This window comes from Vipera berus, assembly GCF_964194415.1.
Source record: "Vipera berus genome assembly, chromosome: 6".
In the NCBI taxonomy this organism is placed as follows: Eukaryota; Metazoa; Chordata; class Lepidosauria; order Squamata; family Viperidae; genus Vipera; species Vipera berus.
Genome location: NC_138208.1, coordinates 63,724,095 through 63,745,662, shown reverse-complemented (window position 1 = coordinate 63,745,662; position 21,568 = coordinate 63,724,095). Strand labels below are relative to the sequence as shown.

Below are 21,568 nucleotides of genomic sequence, written 5' to 3'. Positions count from 1 at the left end.
TTTCTTTGCTGCAACGTTCTGAGGCTGTTCGGCTGTTCGGCGGTGTGCGGTTTCCTTTTTTTTTTCGTGCTGTAAAGCCCGCCATGTCGTATCCGATGGACGATTACGATGAGGTACAGGCTTTGCGTATCTATTCACTGAGAACTTGATTGGTGTGTGGGAATTGGGACCTTCATGGATGGTTTGCTTGACGTTTTCGGATAAAAGCGATGGGCGGGTTGCCTCCATTTAGTGGAAGAAGGAGGGGTCGTTAGGCTGATTTGTCACTAAAAGCAAAGCCGAGAAGAGGGGTCTGTTTTCCAAAGCCGAGGTATTCACATTTGAGGGGGGCAACGATTAAGCAGGTTGCATCGTATTGTCTGTACCGGATTCAAGCCCTCTCTTCCCACGCTCTCTTTTCGCAGGGCTCTTACGACCCATATACTTACCCAGGGGATTATGATTTACACACAGGTGAGTCCGTATACTTTCATGTTGATAGACGTGCTACTTCGAGTTTATATTGCTGGAGGCAAAGAATACTATCGTAGATGTTCGTTGTGCTACATAAATGATGGTAGTACCGTTCAGAAGTGCTTTGAATCCAGCCCACTTTTTATTCATTTTTTACAAAAAAAATGGATAATCACGTGCTTTATGAAACTTTTGATATTTGTCTCTTATTGAAAGAAAGTAGTTTGACCTATATTCAGCTTAGCAACTTTGATTTTTCTTTGTTTCTTTGCGAATTGCTTTTAATTTATAGTCATAGGCTAAAATGTGGAAAAAAATGAGTGGAAACTAGATGCTACAAAATCTGACTACACAAAATAACTCCTAGACATTTCCATTCTTGTACTTTCCATTCTTGTAATCTATTGTAGGTGTTGCATTCAGATTGGCTTGCTTAAGAATAATGGGATTTAATTTAATACATTTTTAAAGTTGTCAGGACTGAATTGGAAAGACCCAGATTCAACTGTCCACTCAGTTATGGAACTCAATTGGGTGATTATAGAGCAGACACTCTCTCCCAAAACAAATTACTTCCTAGGGTAGTTTAGGAATATAATGAAAAAAGCCTTCCATATGTGTTCTGAAGCTGCCAATTGAAAAGCAAATTTTAATTAAGAAAAATTACTGAATTATTGACTTGGATATCAAGAATACTATAGCTTAAACTAAACACATAGTGACTCTGGGTGGCATCTGTAATAGAACAAAATAGATAAATACTATTAAAAGGCACAACTTAAATTAGTTTAGTTTAGTTTATTAATAATTAGAATAAAGACAATATAAAAGCAAGGTTAAAAAAAACAAGAAATAAGACAGAACAAGAAATAAGACAGCAAAGCATACAAAGAGTGCATCTAGTTAACTCACATTTAATAGAGTCCCCAAATTCATGGGATCTCCAAGCTCGTAGGCAAAAATCATTTTTGAGGGCCTTCCAGAATGCCCACTTTTGTTCCATTTGCTTTTTTCCCAATGCCCTCTATTGTCTTATTTAGTAATATTCATTTTTGTTGGACTCCACAGCAAACCCTAATGTTGCCAAAGTGTTGAACGGGTTATGATGACCTGTGAGCCTCTGTGAGAGAAATGGGCAGTTTCTAAATTAGACAGATTTCATCAGGCAAATGCTGCTATTATATATTTTCATCATGATATGTTGTTGCAAGTATGAAAGTAAGGGTATTTGCATGGATGACATTATCACCAGGATGTTATCATTCCTCTTCTCATTCCCCCTTCCTGGCATCTGCCCATGTTCACATTTAAAGAACTTTATTAAAATGAGGATTCTAAAACAGAGATTTATGCATTTAAATGTTGCTATTTTATATCTTCCTGATATTTTGTTTTGATGTAGTTATTTCTTGTATTTCCTAGGAGATCCAAAACAGGATTTAGCCTATGAACGGCAATATGAACAGCAAACCTATCAGGTGATTCCAGAAGTGATAAAAAATTTTATCCAGTACTTTCATAAGACTGTTTCAGATCTGATTGACCAGAAAGTGTATGAGCTTCAAGCCAGTCGCATATCTAGTGATGTCATTGATCAGAAGGTATATGAGATCCAAGACATCTATGAAAACAGGTATGATTTCATTTACTTCAAAAAAGGGCGAGAATTTTCAGTATGGCTAGTTTTTATTATGGTTCAATAACATTAAAAGAGATAAATAATGACTCACTGATAGATGGTTATATATTTGTGAATATATAATGGGAAAAAAGATTATGTAGGTCGTTCTACCCACATGATGGCATATGACACTGAAAAATCTTGTTCTTTAACATCTTTCTTACCACTTTTCTCATAGAAATCTTTACATGCCTAGGGCTGGTAAAAAGTGAGAAGGGATCATATAAATTGTGGTAGTTTGTTATATGGGTTAATTATACTCAGTATTGCCATAATTTTCTAAATACTATACTGATGTGTATTGCAGTTGGACTAAATTAACCGAAAGGTTCTTTAAAAACACTCCCTGGCCAGAAGCAGAGGCTATTGCACCACAGGTTGGAAATGGTAAGAATTTTTAATAGAAATTTTTATTCTGATGTTTGTCTTGCATTGGAAGAGTAATTTTTTATTGGGGGGAGGGGAAAGAAACCAGTACATATTGAAGAAGACAGGTTGAGAATTGCATTGAACTGTCTTAACTCCAAATGATTCTTTTGACAGGATTTGTCACATGCAATCTGATTTGATCCACATTTCTAACGTTTATATGATAAACCTAAAAATGACTTTATTCTTTTTTTTATGGTAAAAAAATCTAGCTTGTTTTTTTGCATAGAAATTGTGAGACTCATGACAAATTTAAGAGGTATAAAAATACTGTTCTTGATCTTTGTGTCCTACCCTACTGTATTAAGGTGTTGATATCCATAATTTCAACAAATTAGAGGGCCTCTTATTGCCAGAAAAAAATCTTCTGTCTTAGCTATTTTCCTGTTTTTTGCATCACTCATTATCCTTGAATCAATTTTTAACAATGCCACTCAATGCTTGAAGACTTTATAGTACACTACTATAATATTTTAATAAACAAGAGTAGTTTTTCTCCCTTTATTAAGATATGAATAGCTTGTTTTTATTATAGTTATGGATCTTAGTATAGGATTAAAAACACTCTGTGGTGCTTTTGTGAAATGCACCAATTCTGCGATATCTCAGATGCTCATTAGCAAGGCAGATTATATTCAGATGAAAATGCATTTGTAGCATATTCTAGCATATGTTCATTAACTTTCAGATAGCATATGAAATTTTATTTGCCACAGCATGGTGCTGTTGATATGTTTTTGCAGCATATTTTGTGACTTATTTATTATAGGAAATTTTTGGATTTCTGATATATTGTATTATTTTCACTTATGTCAGATACTTGAAGACTGACTGAATGGAAAACTCAGAGGCAAATACTTCAAATACAATGATTTATAGCTTTTCTTTAATTGTAGATGCTGTGTTCCTGATTTTGTACAAGGAGTTGTATTACAGACACATCTATGCTAAAGTCAGTGTGAGTATCAGATTTAGATTGTCCTTAATGAAAAGTACATTTACGTGTTCAATTGCTCTGATTACTTAGAACTCTGAGATCATACATTCATTCAGTTCAGAAATTTAGGCATCTATTTACTCTTTTTTCATTTATTGTAGGGTGGTCCAACCCTGGAACAAAGATTTGAGTCTTATTACAATTACTGCAATCTCTTCAACTATATTCTTAGTGAGTCTCTAAAATTATATATGTATAATTCTTTGTATTGTGTAAGGGGTAATAAGAATATATCTTCTATATTTAGAATAAGATGCGGGGAGTAGGATGTTAGCATCGTAATATATAACTCTGTTCCCAGGTGTGTTTTTGCTTGAAACCTTCTGATCCCATGTGTGTGTGTGTGTCTGTGTGTGTGTGTGTGTGTGTGTGTGTGTGTGTGTGTATCTCTACCTACCTTATTCTGGTTTTGTATAGCTCTCTGGCTTTTTCTCTTCCCTTTTACATTTTGTTCTGCTAAGGACATGATCATCTATGATATAATGTTTATTTAGAATACCTAGAAGACAATACAAGTATGTAAAATTAAACCAAGAAGCAATTGTGCCAGCTCTAGTTAATTTGGTAAATATTCAGTTTTCATTAATTAATGGTGGGGATCTACTTTGGATTAAAAGTAACTGTCCATAGGAAAATGCAGCAATGTATATATTTTCCCCTAAAATCGGTAAATAAATTAGATTCTGAAGTGGGCCTTGGCATAATGCAGAGTTGTTTAATAAAGCTATAAAGTTAGGCTTCTACTGTAAGTTGTCTTTGGAACTGCTCACTCAGCAGTCCAACATTTCCTATTTATCCTTTTATCAATAAGATGCAGGGAGAATGAAAACGTACAGACTCTTTGTCTGGTATTATTCATTTCATATTCTATATGAATGTTCCTTTCTAGATGCAGATGGCCCAGCTCCTCTAGAACTACCCAATCAATGGCTCTGGGATATTATAGATGAATTTATATATCAGGTATAAAAATGGATTGTTCTCTTTGTCTATTCTGCATGCCTTTTTTTAAACGATGATGAAAAACTGCGAAAATCATTAGATGCTAAGCGCGCAAGCACTTTGCACAAAACTTTCCAAAGCAGTAAGACTTCCAGATACTTTGCGGTTAAAATGTATTTCTGTCTTTTTGTTTGATATCCAATTATATATATGCATGGATGGAGGGGTTTATTTCTATATTGACATATAAGAATTCAATTTGTATATAATTTTGTGTGCTCTGCTTAACATATACTACAGATATTTTAGATAGAAATATGCCTATTGTTAGTGATTTGGAATAATATTTTTGTGATGAGTTGTAATTTTATTCAGTGTTCTCACACTATTTGTCTTTCCTCCTACAAATTGTTAGAGTTGTAATTTGGTTTCTGGTTAGCACTGTGAAAACTTGTGAGAGGGTTTTTTTTTAATGTGTAGGGAGGTTGGTAGAGATTTTCATTTGTAAAATAATGTATAGTTTGGTTTTGTTACAATACAGCATAACATTTGTACTCATTAATAGATTGCTCTTCCTTTCTTCCTTTTGCCTTTGGGTAATTCCAATTTACTCAGTCATTTCAATTTTATTCTGATTATGTTAAAAAAAAGTATCCTAGGAGGAAAACAATACCATCCTCATTTTCTCTTGTATTCTCTATATCCTTGTAAAGTTTCAGTCCTACAGTCAGTATCGCTGCAAGACTGCCAAGAAATCTGAGGAAGAAATTGATTTCTTGAGGTTAAATCCTAAGATCTGGAATGTCCACAGTGTTCTTAATGTGTTATATTCCATAGTGGACAAATCCAACATCAACAGGCAACTGGAAGTTTATACTAGTGGAGGTAAGAGAGTAAATATTTTAAAATAAGGGGTCTTTACCACTATCAGTTATCAATAATTATCCAGTAATTTATTAATATGGAAGGTCTAGCAGTTTTCATTCTGATTGTGAGTCTCCAGCTATTTCTGATCAGGAATCAAGGTGGCAGATTGAAATTTGCATTTTTATTCATTGTTGTATTTAGAGTTCACATATATAGTTTTACATTTTTTCCCTTAGGTGACCCTGAGAGTGTTGCTGGAGAATACGGTCGTCATTCTTTATATAAGATGCTGGGCTATTTTAGCCTTGTGGGTCTGCTACGCCTCCATTCATTGCTGGGTGATTATTATCAAGCCATTAAAGTTCTGGAAAATATTGAGCTTAACAAGAAGGTAATAGAGCCACCTTTATGTGAAGACTGATTTTTTTTAAGAAAGACCTTTGGCTTCTAGAATATTTATTTATTTGCGTGGATTTATATGGGCATCCATCTCACCAATATGGCTCCGGGCAGCTGTATTTATATAAATAAAGAATTTTTATTTGGTAGGAGGCTAAATGTTCTGCAAAACAATTTTTATGTAAACAGTGGGTGTTAAGTTGAGCCTGGTGAATGTCTCAACTGTGTGGTAAGATTTTCCGCTTTCTTTTATTTTTAGTACTGAAAAGAGATGTGGAGTCTTTTTAAAAGATTCTGAAGCTTTTATATTCTCGGGCAATTAAATATTAAGTCATCATTACTGTTCATATTTTGCATTTCATTTTTTTTTCAAGCTATAACCCATTTTAACCCTAATATAATTTAGAAAATTAAGGCATATTCCAAAATTACTTCTTTTCTTCTCTGGTAGTTGTTAGCTGCGCTTTTCCCCTCATACATTAACTACTTTTTCCCCAAATCTGCTATTCCCTTGATTCCAAATAAATCAAGTAGGTTGTATACCATAAACAAGGTAATATGAAGAAAACCAGTAATCTGTATCTATATAGATATAGCCCCATCTATATTTGGGCTATGAGCTGAAAATAAACAGCTCCTGTGATTTCATATAGGATTGCCACAGTTTCTCTTGACAGCTACTTGCAATTTTTTAGACCACTAAGTACAAAGTTGAGGAAGGTTGCAATATGAGATCTTTACAGTGGTGAAACTGTTACATTGTACCTTTTAATCACAGAAACATGTGTATCTTTCCTTTTTTGCTAGCTAGCTGAAAATAACTATTTTAAAATATATATAATCAAGTTTGTGTTAAAAATGCTGAATAAATTTGCTTTTAAAATCATAGACAGGTTTAAATAGAATAAAATAACAATGTCTTGTTGCTCAAGTTTAAGATATTCTGTATCTCTTCATTATGTTTGCTGCAAGAAACTTAACAGGCCTATCTCTCTGAAAGTTGTAGGATTAAAATGCTACATTGAGATTGACAGAGCAGGTTCTCTGCTGCAGTGCTTCTAAGACACTATGGGACAGTGCATATAGTCCTCCACTTACAATAGTTCATTTAGTAACCGTTCAAAGTTACAACAGCACTGAAAAAAGTGACTTATGACTGCTTTTCAAATTTACATCCGTTACAACATTCCCATAGTCATGTGAACAAAATTTGGACGCTTGGCAACGGACTCATATTTATGATACAGTGTCCTGAGGTCATGTGATCACCTTTTGAGACCTTCTGACAAGCAAAGTCAATTGGAAGCCAGATTCACTTAACAACTGTGTTACTAACTTAACAATTGCAGTGATTCACTTAACAACTGAAAAGAAAGGTTGTAAAATTGGGCAGAATTCACATAACTGTCTCGCTTAGTAACATATTTTTGGGCTTAATTGTGGCCATAAGTTGAGGACTGCCTGTATTTCTGAACCTCAGCAAGTTTAAGATGTGTGGACTTCAACTTCCAGAATTTCCCCAGCCAACATACTACCTAGGGAAATTCTGGGTTTTGGAAGTCTACACATCTTAAACTTGCTGAGATTACTTTGCATCTACCCATATAATATTCATTTATAGATTGAATGCATTTGGAGCAAAGTTCTTAAATCGTAGCCTTTGGAATGATGCTGTTCTCTCTCCATAGAGACTGTTAACATTTCTTTTCTGATTCCTCACGTGCTGTACAATCTCTCCCTTTTCTCAGAGTATGTATTCACGAGTGCCGGAATGCCAGGTCACCACCTATTACTATGTTGGTTTTGCATACTTCATGATGCGACGTTACCAAGATGCAATCCGTGTCTTTGCTAATATTCTCCTATATATTCAGAGGACCAAGAGCATGTTCCAGAGAACAACCTACAAATATGAAATGGTAAAATGGCAGAAGGTTTCTGCCCTTCTTTCTAAGAGGTGTCCTTGGAAATTCTTTCCTATTTGCTAACAGTGCCATTTCTTCCCAGGTATAGTGATCTTCTTACAGCACAATTCTATCAGTATCTATTTCACTGATATCAAGAAGCATGTTGTGGTAGTCACTCCTATTATGAATTCTCAGAGGTAGTTTTCCTTATTGAGTTGGTCTTCAAAATTAATTTTCAAAGAGCTGAGAACTCTTTGGGATTTTATTTTTGAAGTGTTCCTGAAGAGAAATGGAAGTGGCAAGAATAGGCCAGAATAGCCTAAAAATAGGCTAAAAATAGTTTAAAGCCACCAAAAGCATAAGTATTGATTTCAAAGCACTTTTTAAAAATATGTTCTTTATATAAATGAAAAAGAAGCTGGTCCAGTTAGTTGGTTCATTAATCAAAGAAATACAGAACTAGAATGCTGCCACTGTCTGCTTAATGGATCGAGACAGCTTTTACTTTCCAATTATGTGTCTCTACTTTAGCTTCTCGAGTTTTTGCTTTTGAAAGCTACCTGGCAGAAAGCTTCATGGCAGAAGTGAGACTTAATAATGTGGCTTTCTTCTACTTTGCCAATAGCCGCTACACCTATATCTTCTTAAATGTAAAGAGTAATTGATCTTGAATGTTTCTCACAGGAATTACTTATTTTTCAGATTAACAAGCAAAATGAGCAGATGCATGCTCTTCTGGCCATTGCTCTTGCCATGTATCCAATGCGCATCGATGAAAGCATTCACCTGCAGCTCAGAGAGAAATACGGGGATAAGATGCTACGGATGCAGAAGGGAGACCCCCAGGTATACGAGGAGCTGTTCAGCTATGCTTGTCCCAAATTTGTCTCACCCGTGGTACCCAACTATGACAATGTGCATCCCAATTATCATAAGGAGCCATACCTGCAGCAGTTGAAAGTCTTTGCTGATGAAGTCCAGCAGCAAGCTCAACTGTCCACCATCCGCAGTTTCCTAAAACTGTACACTACTATGCCTGTGACTAAGCTGGCTGGCTTCTTGGACCTCACAGAGCAGGAATTCTGCATCCAATTGCTGGTCTTCAAACACAAAATGAAAAACCTGGTCTGGACAAGTGGCATCTCTGCCTTGGATGGAGAGTTTCAATCGGCTTCTGAGGTGGACTTCTACATCGACAAGGTCTGTCATTTGACTTTTCTCCAACCCTTCTGACAGTAGTGCATAACATTTGAACTTGACAATGTTAAGATGTACTGAAATCTAGTCAACAGGGTAGATGGAATGCATTATCATCAAAGTCATCTACATCTTCTCTGGAGTTCGAGTTCCTTTATACATCTGAGATAAATCTGTGTTGGAAACTGAAGTGAAAACTAGAAAGCCCCACCATTCCTTTGCCTTGACCATTTCTCAGGGGCCATATAGTAGTAGAGGTGGGGCCTCAGCCTTTCTCTGAAGGCCTTCCCTTGTGAAACCAGATCACTAGGCTGCCTCTGAGGGGCGTGAGCTTTAGATAGAAACTCCCAAACATACTAAAACCAGCCTAAGATAATAGCAGGTAACATGGCAAGTCTGTTTTCATTTTCATGAGGACAAGTTCTTATCTGGACAAACATCTCATGTTTTAGCACAATGTAAGGCAATATAAAAATAAAACCCTAATCCCAGCAGTTGTCTCCTAGCAGAATCCTAATATGTTGCCAACTTCTTCTTGTCTCTTGGCAGGACATGATCCATATTGCAGATACAAAAGTTGCTCGACGCTATGGAGATTTCTTCATCCGTCAGATTCATAAGTTTGAAGAGGTAAGTTAATGGCTGAATGCATAGGAGAAGCTTATAAACAAATAAATGGCATAGTTTCCAAAACCTGGTGGCCACGAAGTTACACTTCTTTATTGCTTCAGTCTGGGCTTTTTTCCATACAAAGGTGGTAAAATACTAAAAGAGCACCAGTTCCAAACAACATTTGTGTGCAGCCTCCAAAGGAAGCAATTGCTGGTGTTGCTGCCCTCTTTCTGAGAGAGAAGGGAATTGTCAAAAATGTCTCACGCATTCTTGGCAACCTGCTGCCCAGAGAGCAAAATGTGGCTGTTTTAGTTATCCTGAAGAGGTCACTGCATTACCCAGAAATCTATCCAAAAGATTAAAGGGGTGTGTGTGCATTTGTGTGTGTGTCTGTGTGTGTGTAAGTAAAATGGTTATCCCTAATTCCTATTTTGTTTTTTAAAAAATGAAATAGCTTGCTACCCTCTGTACAGGTCATTTAACATGAGATCATGGTGGGAAAATTGAGGGAAACTACCAGAGGACCATCATATAAAACTGCCTTGTAATTAAGTCCTCAGAGATTGTTTTACTGCTGGGAGCTGGCAAGTCTCTTCTGGAGGGGAAGAAAGGCTCTCCCCTCCTTGAATACCTGGCTTGTTTTTATTCTGGATAGAAGACTAAGAATGGAGAGCTTCAACCTTTCTTTGCCACCCCATTAGTTCAGGAGAATGCAGTTCCTAATTCTTGCAACCACCAAATTGTATATTAAATACAAGGTTCATTCAGAGTTGTGCGGTGCATTTTATCATCGTAACTTAAAATATAACAAATACCAGCCAGCTTCATAAGAAAGTGCATGGTTAACATGGCATTAATTATAACTATGCATTCTTATTTAATCCTAACCATTGTAGGTAACCATATTACTTTGAGTAAACATGTCTGTATTTATGTTGAAAAGTAGGGGTCAGGGGATCCCTACTGCACAAAGAGTTTGCCCTCGTAAAAATGAAAGGTCAGAGTTGGTGAAAGATGTTCTCCTCGACTGCAACTTTTTTGCAGAGGCTTGCCAAGATTTGAAGCAGCTTATGTTACAAATAATGCCAGGCAAATCTGATTTTTGTAGATGCTAATGAAGATCGCAAGGTGACTCTTACACTGTCAAGCAAAGGATACAACAAATGGTTTAAACAGAAATGGCTGAATTATTTTGAAAGTATTGTGTATAGTTGAGCTATGGTACATATTTATGGTCTATTTTCATATTGCTTACTGTAATAATTTCTGTAATATGTACTTTTGTTGGTTTTCTTGATTACAAAAAACTTACAACTTTATATATGCATGCCCATTATGCTGTTCCCTGTCAGGATAAGCATCATTGTGTAAGGAGCCAAAAGGAATAAGAACCAATAAACCAAAGCTGTTAAAACATCTAAAATAAGAGAAAGAAAGCAGCTGGTTTTAATTTATATCATCACTTCTGCATTTCTCTATACCTCTCTATAAATACTCACAAAGGATCTCTGTTTCCATCATATTCACACATTGCCTTTTTGTTGTTTAAACTTTGATTTTTTTGGAGGATTTCATTAATTTCTTCTGTCTTTCCCTGCATCATAATTCATCTACTTTCCCTTCCTTTTATTCCATATTTTATTTTTTCATCTGCAATTCGATCATCATTCATTTTGTCTATATGGCTAAACCAATTCAACAAATTGGTTACTTATATGCAGTTTACTATCTTATTGCATCCACTCATTTGTGACTTTATTTCCTTTTTTTAATCACATAAACCTAAGTACACCATTCCTACTCTATTTAGCTTTATGCTTCTCTTGATGTATCCAAACCTCATTCTTATATAACAAACTGGGCAGAAGTACACTTTTTATGCAGCCATTTCTGCTATTTCTGATGAACTCTGTGGAGTGGATTATATACTGCTCACTACCATTCTCCCAGTATTCATACATCTTAAAAGTTTCTACATTTTCCTTTTTTTTATTAAAGAGTTTTACAAAAACAAAATTTTACAATATATCCCCAAATCCCTCCCACCCCAAATCCACCCACTTCCCCCCCCCACTTCCCAGAGCTAAATACAGGATTATAGTTACAATAATCATATTCTAAATAAAAATTATGCATAATATACAATTAACCAAATTCATAATGCGCTTTAACTCTCTTTTAACATAACTACAAACAACATACCAATAACAATATCCCACTAAAGTCTACTCATAAGCTAAATGGAACTTTTTAGTCCCATATTTGTTTTGAATATAATTTATCCAGTTTCTACATTTTCCTATGTAAGCATTTTATTAAGATAAATTCATCTACTTGCTCTATTTTCCCCTATTTTTGTATAAAGCATGTATATTTATATATAATTTGTAACTGTTCACTGTTTTCCTTGCAAAATTTCATTTAATTTTGCTGCACCATTATTCAGGTTCTCGGACAACAGTATGGCAATAGAAATACTTGTACCAAATCAACAAGTCTCCAACATGATCACAAATATTCCTTACACATTTCTTTACAAATGCATTAAACAATCAAGGACACATCACATATCCTCCCACTTAAATACTCAGCCATTTGCTAAGCAATCTGTTTATTCCTACACTTGTGATACTTGTAGCATACACTGATTTTATTAATCAGCAGTTAATACTCCATAATAATACAAAACATTTCATAATTCTGATCTTCATCACTTTATTGGACTTCTTTTCTAATATAATATATTGGAATAATCTTTCTCCATATATATCACTTATCACCTGCTTAAGTCTTTACTGTACATCTCATGTACAGTACAATTTCCTGCATCCCACCAGCTAGGAGGTGTAGTGTAGTGTTTTGACTCGCCTTCAGAATACATAACTAGTTGGTATAATAATAATAATAATAATAATAATAATAATAATAATAATAATAATAATAATAATAATAATAATAATAATAATAATAATGTTGAAAGGGACCTTGGAGGTCATCTAGTCCAACCCCCTGCTCAGGCAGGAAACCTTATACCATTTTAGGCAAATGGCTGTCTAGTCTCTTCTTAAAAACCTCCAGTGTTGGAGCATTCACCACCTCTGGAGGCAGGTTGTTCCACTGGTTAATTGTTCTAACTGTCAGGAAGTTTCTCCTTAGTTCTAGGTTGCTTCTCTCCTTGACTAGTTTCCATCCGTTGCTTCTTGTCCTGCTTTCGGGTGCTTTGGAGAATAGCTTGACTCCCTCTTCTTTGTGGCAGCCCCTGAGATATTGGAACACTGCTATCTAATTTACATGTGGGGGGCTAACATAATTGCTGAAGGAGAGAATAAGGAATTATCTAGAAATGCATAGTATAGCACGAAAATTTGGAGAAATGGTGTAGGAGATGACATACTATTGTGCAATGAGGTTTCTGAAAGCAGTCCCAAGAGCAAAAAGATTTGAGATAACCAGCTGGATCAGTGAGTACCAATTCTTTGTAATCACCTTCCATCTTTGCTATAAACCTCCTAATTTCAATAACACAAAAAATATTTTTCAGGTTTTTCTTTTTAGCAGTTGAATAGTCATTTTCCAGGAATGATTATTTCTAAGCAATTTTGTCAGTATATATTTGGACAAAATGCTGTGAAAATCATTTGCAGCTTGTGTAATTTGCAGATGTCCATCTGTTTTCACAAACACCACAGATCTGTCCAGCTTAGTACAGTCTGCATGTGGGCTAGATTTAATTTACTCATTCAGCTGCACTCAGCATTTTGGTGGGATGCAGACACTTGTTTGGAGAATGTATAATTGGGGCAATGACACTGAAGTGCTTAACTATGTGGGTATTTCTCCCCCCCACCCCCAAATTAACTTGTAATTAGATGTCTGTCTCTTTCAGTTGAATCGTACTCTGAAGAAGATGGGCCAAAGACCTTGAAACTCTTCTTGCATCAGCTATTTGCCCAATTTGAAGAGGGTAAGCCTGGGAGAAATATGAGCTAAGAATTCTGGAATTTTCTATAATCTCTGCCATTTTTACTTACATAGCAGATGGCTGTGCTCATACCAAAAACTAGAAGGTCTAATTAAATAAATGAAATTTCTTTGTGTCTCTGGAGTTTGTTCATTTATCCCTTTGAGGGAGAAATAGCTAATCTTTGGCTTCTTTTGATATCTTGGTTGTGGGGCCTGCCTAATCTCATTCTATAGGAAGTGTTTTTTGATAGCTGTCAGAGTGTTTGCCAGGACTCAAGCACAGGTCTTCACCTCTATTTTGAAAGGTGATCTGTTTTAATGCTGATTTCGCAAAAATATGAGCTTGTCTTTTCTTTTATAACTTTAAAATGTAAAACCACAATGCCCTCCCTGCTTTGCTAAAAGAAAGAGAAAATGCTATATGTCAAAATTGTTTCTGTGAGACACTAGATTTAATCCCTCTTAAGACTGAATGCCTTCAGAGTGTCTTCCAGATCTTTTCTGATGTACTTCTTTTTCTTTTAACGTAAAGCTGAAGTCTCTGAATCAAGCTTAGCTCTTGGTGACCTCATGGATATGTCCACACATGATTTTTGGAAATATCCATGTATCCTCTTTTATTTTTAATGCCCCAAACTAGTCTACACCCAGTAGATAGTGGACATCAGATAGCATCCTTCTTATCATTTATGATTAAATTTCTCTCTCTTTTAAAAAAATGATATTGAAAAATACTGCAAACCTTCAGAGTCCTTTTATATGAAATAAAATAAATTATGACTTCAGTCCCATGTAAATTGGAAATCATTCTCTTAAACTTGGTAGTTTTGGAAAACATATGTAGGATTGGGCTGCACAAAGGATACGTTCGCTTACATTGGGTCAAATGTTAGGGGTTCTCCATGTATGACAAAGTAACACATGTTATGGAAAGCTTCTGACAGCAATGAATCAACATTACTAAAAAATAGCAATTTGTTCATGCCAGACTCCTTCCAGCTTTCCTAGTGAGGATAAGCACATGAAATTAGGACTGCCAATTGTTTCAATTGTACACTTAATGTGAGGCTAGCTAATGCCTTTTGGAAAATGTTTGTTTCTTAGAATAGGCATATTAGGAAGTGCTGAGTTCATACAAAAACTACAAATCTGCAAGCTCCTTTCCTAATACAAGGTTGCCACAAAGTAGCTAAACGAGCACACTTTACAGTTCTAGAATCAGTGTGTGTTTTACTGTTTCTTTGAAACCTTGTTAGGGATTTATTAATTTCCAGTGGTGATTTCATTGTGCTTTGTTCTCATCCTCAGTATTTTTGTTTATATATTTTAGTTTCTATATTCTTGCCAGAAAAAAGGATGAAAATCAATAATGGAAAAATAATAAATTTGTCTTGCTTCCTTTTTCTAAAGCATAGATGGAGAAGATAAAAAGCTAAAGCATTTTGTAAAAGTCCTTGTTGCAGGTGTTAATCACTCAGCTGGCGATCTGTGTATTAACAAGAATACATAAACAAATTTGAACAATTTACATTTTTCAGGACTTTGTAAATGCTAACATGATTTTCAAATATAATGAGCTGTTCTAAAAAAAAAACTTCGTCAGCTGTTCATATAAAATCTAAAGTGTATGGGCCTCTAGTAGCATCCATGTGGAGCCTACAAGAATACTCCCTACTTTATGTAGCAATATTGACATGAAAAAGTAGAGCCATGCTTCCTTTGCTAGAGATTCCATCTTACCGTAAAACATTGTTAACAGATTTTGGCAGCAGACAATGTGACAATCATAGGAATTGAATATTTCCTAACTTCTAGCACTGGAGATAAATTCCTTGGCCAAATATTCTGTTCTGTTCTAGTCTAGTCTAGTCTATTCTACTCTATTCTAGACTAGACTAACAATAAAAAATATTGAATAATTTTATGCTTTGCAGTCTAATATAGCCACACATATTTAAAACTTGAGATTTCAATGGAGCTTGTTTTGTCGTAAATGAACAGTTCTAATTATAGCTATATTGTAGAACTATATATTATGATACATTTCAGTGCAATATGAAGCCTGTTGTTGACTTCTGGCAGAGACATATGAACTAAACAAATCTCTCTGGAGAGCAGATGACTGTGGCAATGACCAAAGAACTGGTGAGACGAGATCACCCACGTGCTCCAGATTGCTGTTCTTCATGAGGAAACCACTGGTCTCCCATGGGTTTGAGTACTAACAGATGAAGGGATCAATATGTTCACAGATGGCAGGAGTTTTTTTTTTAAAAAAAATGAGTTTGCTAACTTCATTTCTAATTACTTTCAGAAATTGTTTATCTAATCATCTTAAAGCTATTAGAGATCTTCCAAATAACAAGTTTGAAAAGCCACCTGGTGAATCTCTCTTCATTAACTGAACAACTAACTATAACTTAAAGAATTTGAAATGAATGGCAAAAATCGAAAGATTTTGAACCAAAAAAGTTGTAACTGAATTAAGGGTACAGACAAATTTGGAATATTGAAACTTACTGTAAGATTTTGGAATTATATAAAACAGCTTTTTGTGGGAACCATACATTATTTTGTCTACTATAAGTCATAACAGAGATTAGAGACTTTATGATTTAAATTAGACACTAGAAGGGACTAGATTCTAGGCAAAAAGAAAAAAAACTTTTTTGATTTCATTATTTGGATAAGTTTTAAAAATTAAAAGGGAAATGCAAATGACAAATGTAGAGAATGGCCTGTATAACGACTTTCTAGTAGAGTTAAGAAAGAGACTTGTTAAAGTTTCAAGAGGCCTATCAGGGAGACAAGTTTTGGAAATCACACCCTACAACAATATTTGAATGAATTAAAGGTTTAGATTTTCAGAAGTAAAAGGAAGAAATATAAAGTTGATTTATTTGATCATGGTTAAAATAATATGTTTTTATGAAGTTCTGGCAATTCTTTATGGACTTCTTTGCTGACACCAGGATTGAAAAGTTGATGTCTTACAGATTTGCTTATAAATAAGGGATGGATGGTGGGAAGAAGAGATACCTGTTTCTAATCTTACACTGGGGTAAAGACCTACTAAACTCATTTATACTTGTGATGAACATTGGAAATTACTACTTTATGATTTCACCCTTTTATTTTTATTTTCTTTTTTTCTTTGCACTTTTCACTTTGTTTTTTACTTTCTATCTCTCTGACTTTAAGTTTGTATTAATTTTTATTACTATAATTAAAATTTTCAATAAAAAAATCATAAGGAATTTGAAGCCTGGTCTTTTATGTGTTTCCTTGGAAGTAAAAAAGCCTGATTCTACATGTGTTTATATAGAACTGATAGTTTTTGTTCAGTGGAATTCTTCCAGTAACTGAAATGCAGTTTTTAGCTTTTTTGTAAAAGATCTTTGTCCTGCCGTTTGTGTAGAAAGAAACTATATTGTAACATAGATTGGACGGCAAAGGTTTCAGGGGTACTCTGGTTGTGTATGATCTCCTGGTTATAAATAAATTCTTCAATCTTTTGCAATATTTTTGTTACTGATAGCATTTTTACAACTATATATTGTAGCTGTCAATGCTGCAAACATTGACATGTTTTTGCACTGACAATGTAAGAGACAGCCTTTTGTTTAAACTGCTTCACTTTGAATCTTGTAGGAAGGGAATTTTCTAACAACTATTTTGAGAAGATAAGAAGCCCGTGTACAGAATGGGAGGAGAGACCTCATATGTGAAACTAATTGGATAATGTGATTTATGACGTGTAGATAAGGGCGGGGATTGTGTGTGTGTTACAATGGGTTTGGGGGGAGGAGATTTCAGATTCTGGCATCCCTCCATGAGTGCCGATATTTTGTTTCATTACTAAGGCTTTTTAGGTAAATAATATGCCTACAATTTGTTTGATTTGTCTCATTCATCGGAACCATGACACCTTGCCAGAATCTCCTTTCTTTCAAAGTGGGGTCCTGAACCCCCGCCACTGTCTCCGGTAAGAGAGATAAGCTGGCAAAGATTCAGGGAAGAATCCTCAAGATGGAAAAGGAAGGCCTGATTGCTGGCGAAACTTCTGAAGAGGAAATAATAAATAGTTTTCTGTGGGAAGAGGTTTGGAGAAACACGAAAACGGCGTTACAGAAGACTTCTGAGACTTATAAAAAACAAGCTGATAAAAAGAGGGCTCCCCAAAGAACATTCCAAGTGGAGGAAAAGGTTTATCTGTCAACTAAATATTTACATCTCACATTACTCAGCAAGAAATTGGGACCAAAATTCTTGGGGCCTTTCCCCATTGTGAAAATCATCAACCCAGTCACAGTAAAATTGAAACTCCCCAGACTTTTGGAAAAAAATCACCAGGTGTTCCAGTGCAGCTTACTGAAACCTTTTCGAGCCTCCACTTTAACACCTCCTCCTAAGAAACCTCCTGGACCCCTCATAGTAGTGGGTCAGACCCATTATGAAGCGAAACATATCCTTGACTCTAGAATCTTTTTAAGGGAAAATTGCAGTACCTAGTACAATGGAAGGGATACCATTGTCTGAAGCCATTTGGGTGAAATCTAGTGATGTGAAAGCTGATAGGCTTATCAAAAAGTTTTATGAGAAACACCCCAACAAACTAAGAGTCAGCTCCTAACTTGTGTTTGTTTACATTACGGGATCTGTTCTTTTTGTAAGGGGGGCTGGATGTCAATGCTGCAAACATTGACATGTTTTTGCACTGACAATGTAAGAGACAGCCTTTTGTTTAAACTGCTTCACTTTGAATCTTGTAGGGAGGGAATTTTCTAACAACTGTTTTTAGAAGATAAGAAGCCCACATACAGAATGGGAGGAGAGACCTCATATGTGAAACTAATTGGATAATGTGATTTATGACGTGTAAATAAGGGCGGGGATTGTGTGTGTGTTAGGATGGGTTTGGGGAGAGATTTCAGATTCTGGCATCCCTCCATGAGTGCCAATGTTTCGTTTCATTACTAAGACTTTTTAGATAAATAATATGCCTGCAATTTGTTTGATTTGTCTCATTCATCGGAACCATGACAGTAGCATTGAGTATGGTATAGCAGATAGCACCTAAAATTTAAACTGAAACCTTGAATTCAAGTCCTTACTTAGCCACAAATCTTTATGGGTGATTTTTGGCTAGCCTCTTCATATTTTTCTGTTTACCATTTTTTAATAATGTTTAATTGTTATTATCCTAGTTTGCATTGAGAATAAATAAGACTTGATATAATGTTATGGATCCACTTTAAAAAGTGGCTATGTAGCACTTCAGAAATAAGAATCTCTGTCTGCATCAGACTATAGGATTACCAAATCCAGATTTCTGTCCCCTCAGTGACCAACTAGATGGCTGTTGAAAGTTCATGAAGATAACAGCATTCTTCCCAGCAATTAGTGTTAACAAGCACTCTGTCTCTGGTGGTAGAGAAAAATAAAGCCACTGTGAAAAGCTATTTTGATAAAATGTATCTGCCAATAATTTGTCAATTCTTCTCTTAAGGACTCTGCAAAGAATTTATCATATCAGTGTCATGCTATTCTTCATTTTTCCCAGCTATTTTCCCCCCAGCTATTTTAGAATTTTATAGATCAATAGGTTCACTTCAAACAGCCAGAAGAATCCCCTCAGGCACTTTCTTCTTATGAAGATGCCTCCTGCAGCATTCTCAAATCTAGTTTAGGATTATCTTTTAGCAAGTGTGCTCAAATAGTACATGAAGTGGTCTTTGCATTTGCACCTGTTACCATTCCCTCCACAATTTCTGAGAATGAAAGAGATATCACATGCTGCACATTTATGCCTGCATCACACTTCTGTTAAGTGGCAAAAGGTGTGGGTGGGTTTACTTCATCACAGCTGACCTTCTGAAAAGACCTTCTGGCCAGTTGCTCTTTGTAGCAAGTGGAAGGACAGGCTGGTTCAGTCTGTGCCTGGCACCAACTGAAACTAACGGAATTCAAACTATGCAGCCACATTAACAGAGAGCCCAATTGTTGAAATGCTGGTGAAGTTTCTGTATAGCCACATTGTTTTTAAATCTCAGCTCCGGGCTCAACTGCTGTAATAAATTCTGGGCTGATGTAGCTCAGTGATAAACCCCCCACCCCCAGAACTCTTAACTGCTGAAATCATGAAATTAAATTGGTGCTATCAGTGATTTGTTTCACATTTCTTGACAGGAAGATACTGCTTTACACTGACCAGATCTAATGTAAAGTTGATGCTGACCAAGCAAAATGACCTATCTGTATGACCTATCACAATTTAAATTGGCTCCATGACCCACTTGCATCCAGTATTAATTTAGTATGGTGATCAGTATTGTAATCTTCGAGTCATGTCATGGAAGTGCCTAATGAAAAATGATTTTGTTCAGACAAGACACCAAGCAGACATAATACTATACTGATATATTTTTATACACAATGTTGTTTGACATAAGACTGTAAACTTGACCAAAGGCATACTTCCTTATTTATGGCATCTTTAAAAGTCTCAGTATGAAGATATAGGCATCAATCCGTCTGTCAATGCCACTCTGTATACCAAGTACTCTGATCTACCTGATTTCATAAAAAAAACAATTAAAAAAATAAACAAGAAGCAAAGCAATAAATTCAAGCCTAATTTGTATTTTCAACAATTCCTCCAAGTCTTGCGTGGTGTTCGGCAGCACTCATAAAATGACAGACAATTTCAGCCTGATATTCTTATGGAATTGAGTCCACCTACTCAGAAAAAAAAGCAACACTATAGAGTGGGTGGCTTATTATGAAGTAAACTTATCGGTTTATGTTCTGGTGTTTTCTGATTAGCAGCCATTAAGGTAGCCATTTTTTGAGCAATTCCTCATTAATCCATGGTTATTTTAACTATAATTTCTTGAAAAATCCATAAAGGCTGGGTTCATACAGCATGTCTGGAAGAAATATTTATTTATATTTATATTACATTTTAAACCAAAGCCAAATAAGACATTCTATGAATTGGCATTATGCCAAATCCTGACTTATGGACAGCTAGATTCAAGTCAGTCAATAGACTTAGCAATCCAGGAATGGCTGTGCCTGTGTTTATCACCTCAGTTATTTTAAAAGTCTGGTGTTTTGCTTGCCATTTCTAATTTATTATAGAAGATGTTTACCTTAATTTGCTTTGGAATGTTGCTGGCATCATACCACTTTTGGAATCTTGAAGTCTAGTCTTAAAATGATTTCACCCTTTCCAATATTATTCTGCAGAATAAAATCCCCTTGAAAAGCCCTTCTACCTTCTTTGCTAGCTTCAAGTAAAGAGATTCAGGACCAGTTTAAAAGTTTTACACAATGAATAATTAAATGGTATTTGCTACCATCAGGTGCAACAAGAAACAGCAATTTTGATGGTATTGCAAATATGCATACAGAGGTGGTTATCAGTGTCCTTTATGTCTATAGTACTACATAGTAGTATATATGTAATACATGAAGGTAAAAGGTAAAGGTTCCCCCGCACATGCGTGCTAGTCGTTTCCAACTCTAGGGGCCGGTGCTCATCTCCGTTTCAAAGCCAAAGAGCCAGCGTTTGTCCGAGGACGTCTCCGTGGTCATGTGGCCAGCATGACTAGACGCCAAAGGCGCACGGAACGCTGTTACCTTCCCACCGGAGTGGTCCCTATTTTTCTACTTGCATTTTTACATGCTTTCGAACTGCTAGGTTGGCAGAAGCTGGGACAAGTAACAGGCGCTCACTCTGCTACGTGGCACTCGGGATTCGACCTGCCAAACTGCCGACCATCCGACAAGCTCAGTGTCCTAACCCACTGAGCCACCGCGTCCCTTGTATGTAATACATAGTATATGTTAAATACCATATGCTAGAAAAGAGCAACTGAAGAGGGAAATCAATTCCTTTCTGCATTGACAAACTTCCCAAATTCCTGTGTACTGGACTAGACAGGCTGCTGGTCTAATCCACTATCCACTCTTTTTTAATCTTATTTTGAAGACAGTCAGCCATTGAAAAAGCCCAAACAAGGATTGAAAGGCAGGTGGAGAAGGGCAGAATTATACATGTGAAAAAGCTGTACAGGACTCCGCTTCACAGAGGTAAACATATTCTGAAACCTGGTT

The 21,568-nt window shown here is 35.8% G+C and overlaps 1 protein-coding gene across 1 annotated transcript; it reads left to right on the top strand.

Moving 5' to 3' along the window:
- On the top strand, nt 1–13,581 carry EIF3L (eukaryotic translation initiation factor 3 subunit L). Its single transcript, XM_081330538.1, has 13 exons — nt 1–113; nt 405–453; nt 1,876–2,086; nt 2,442–2,521; nt 3,460–3,521; nt 3,662–3,731; nt 4,450–4,523; nt 5,216–5,387; nt 5,606–5,760; nt 7,517–7,687; nt 8,378–8,875; nt 9,422–9,502; nt 13,371–13,581. The coding sequence occupies exons 1-13, from the start codon at nt 84–86 to the stop codon at nt 13,407–13,409; spliced, it is 1,692 nt and encodes a 563-aa protein (XP_081186664.1). The 5' UTR covers nt 1–83; the 3' UTR covers nt 13,410–13,581.
- Nucleotides 13,582–21,568: the final 7,987 nt, after the last annotated feature.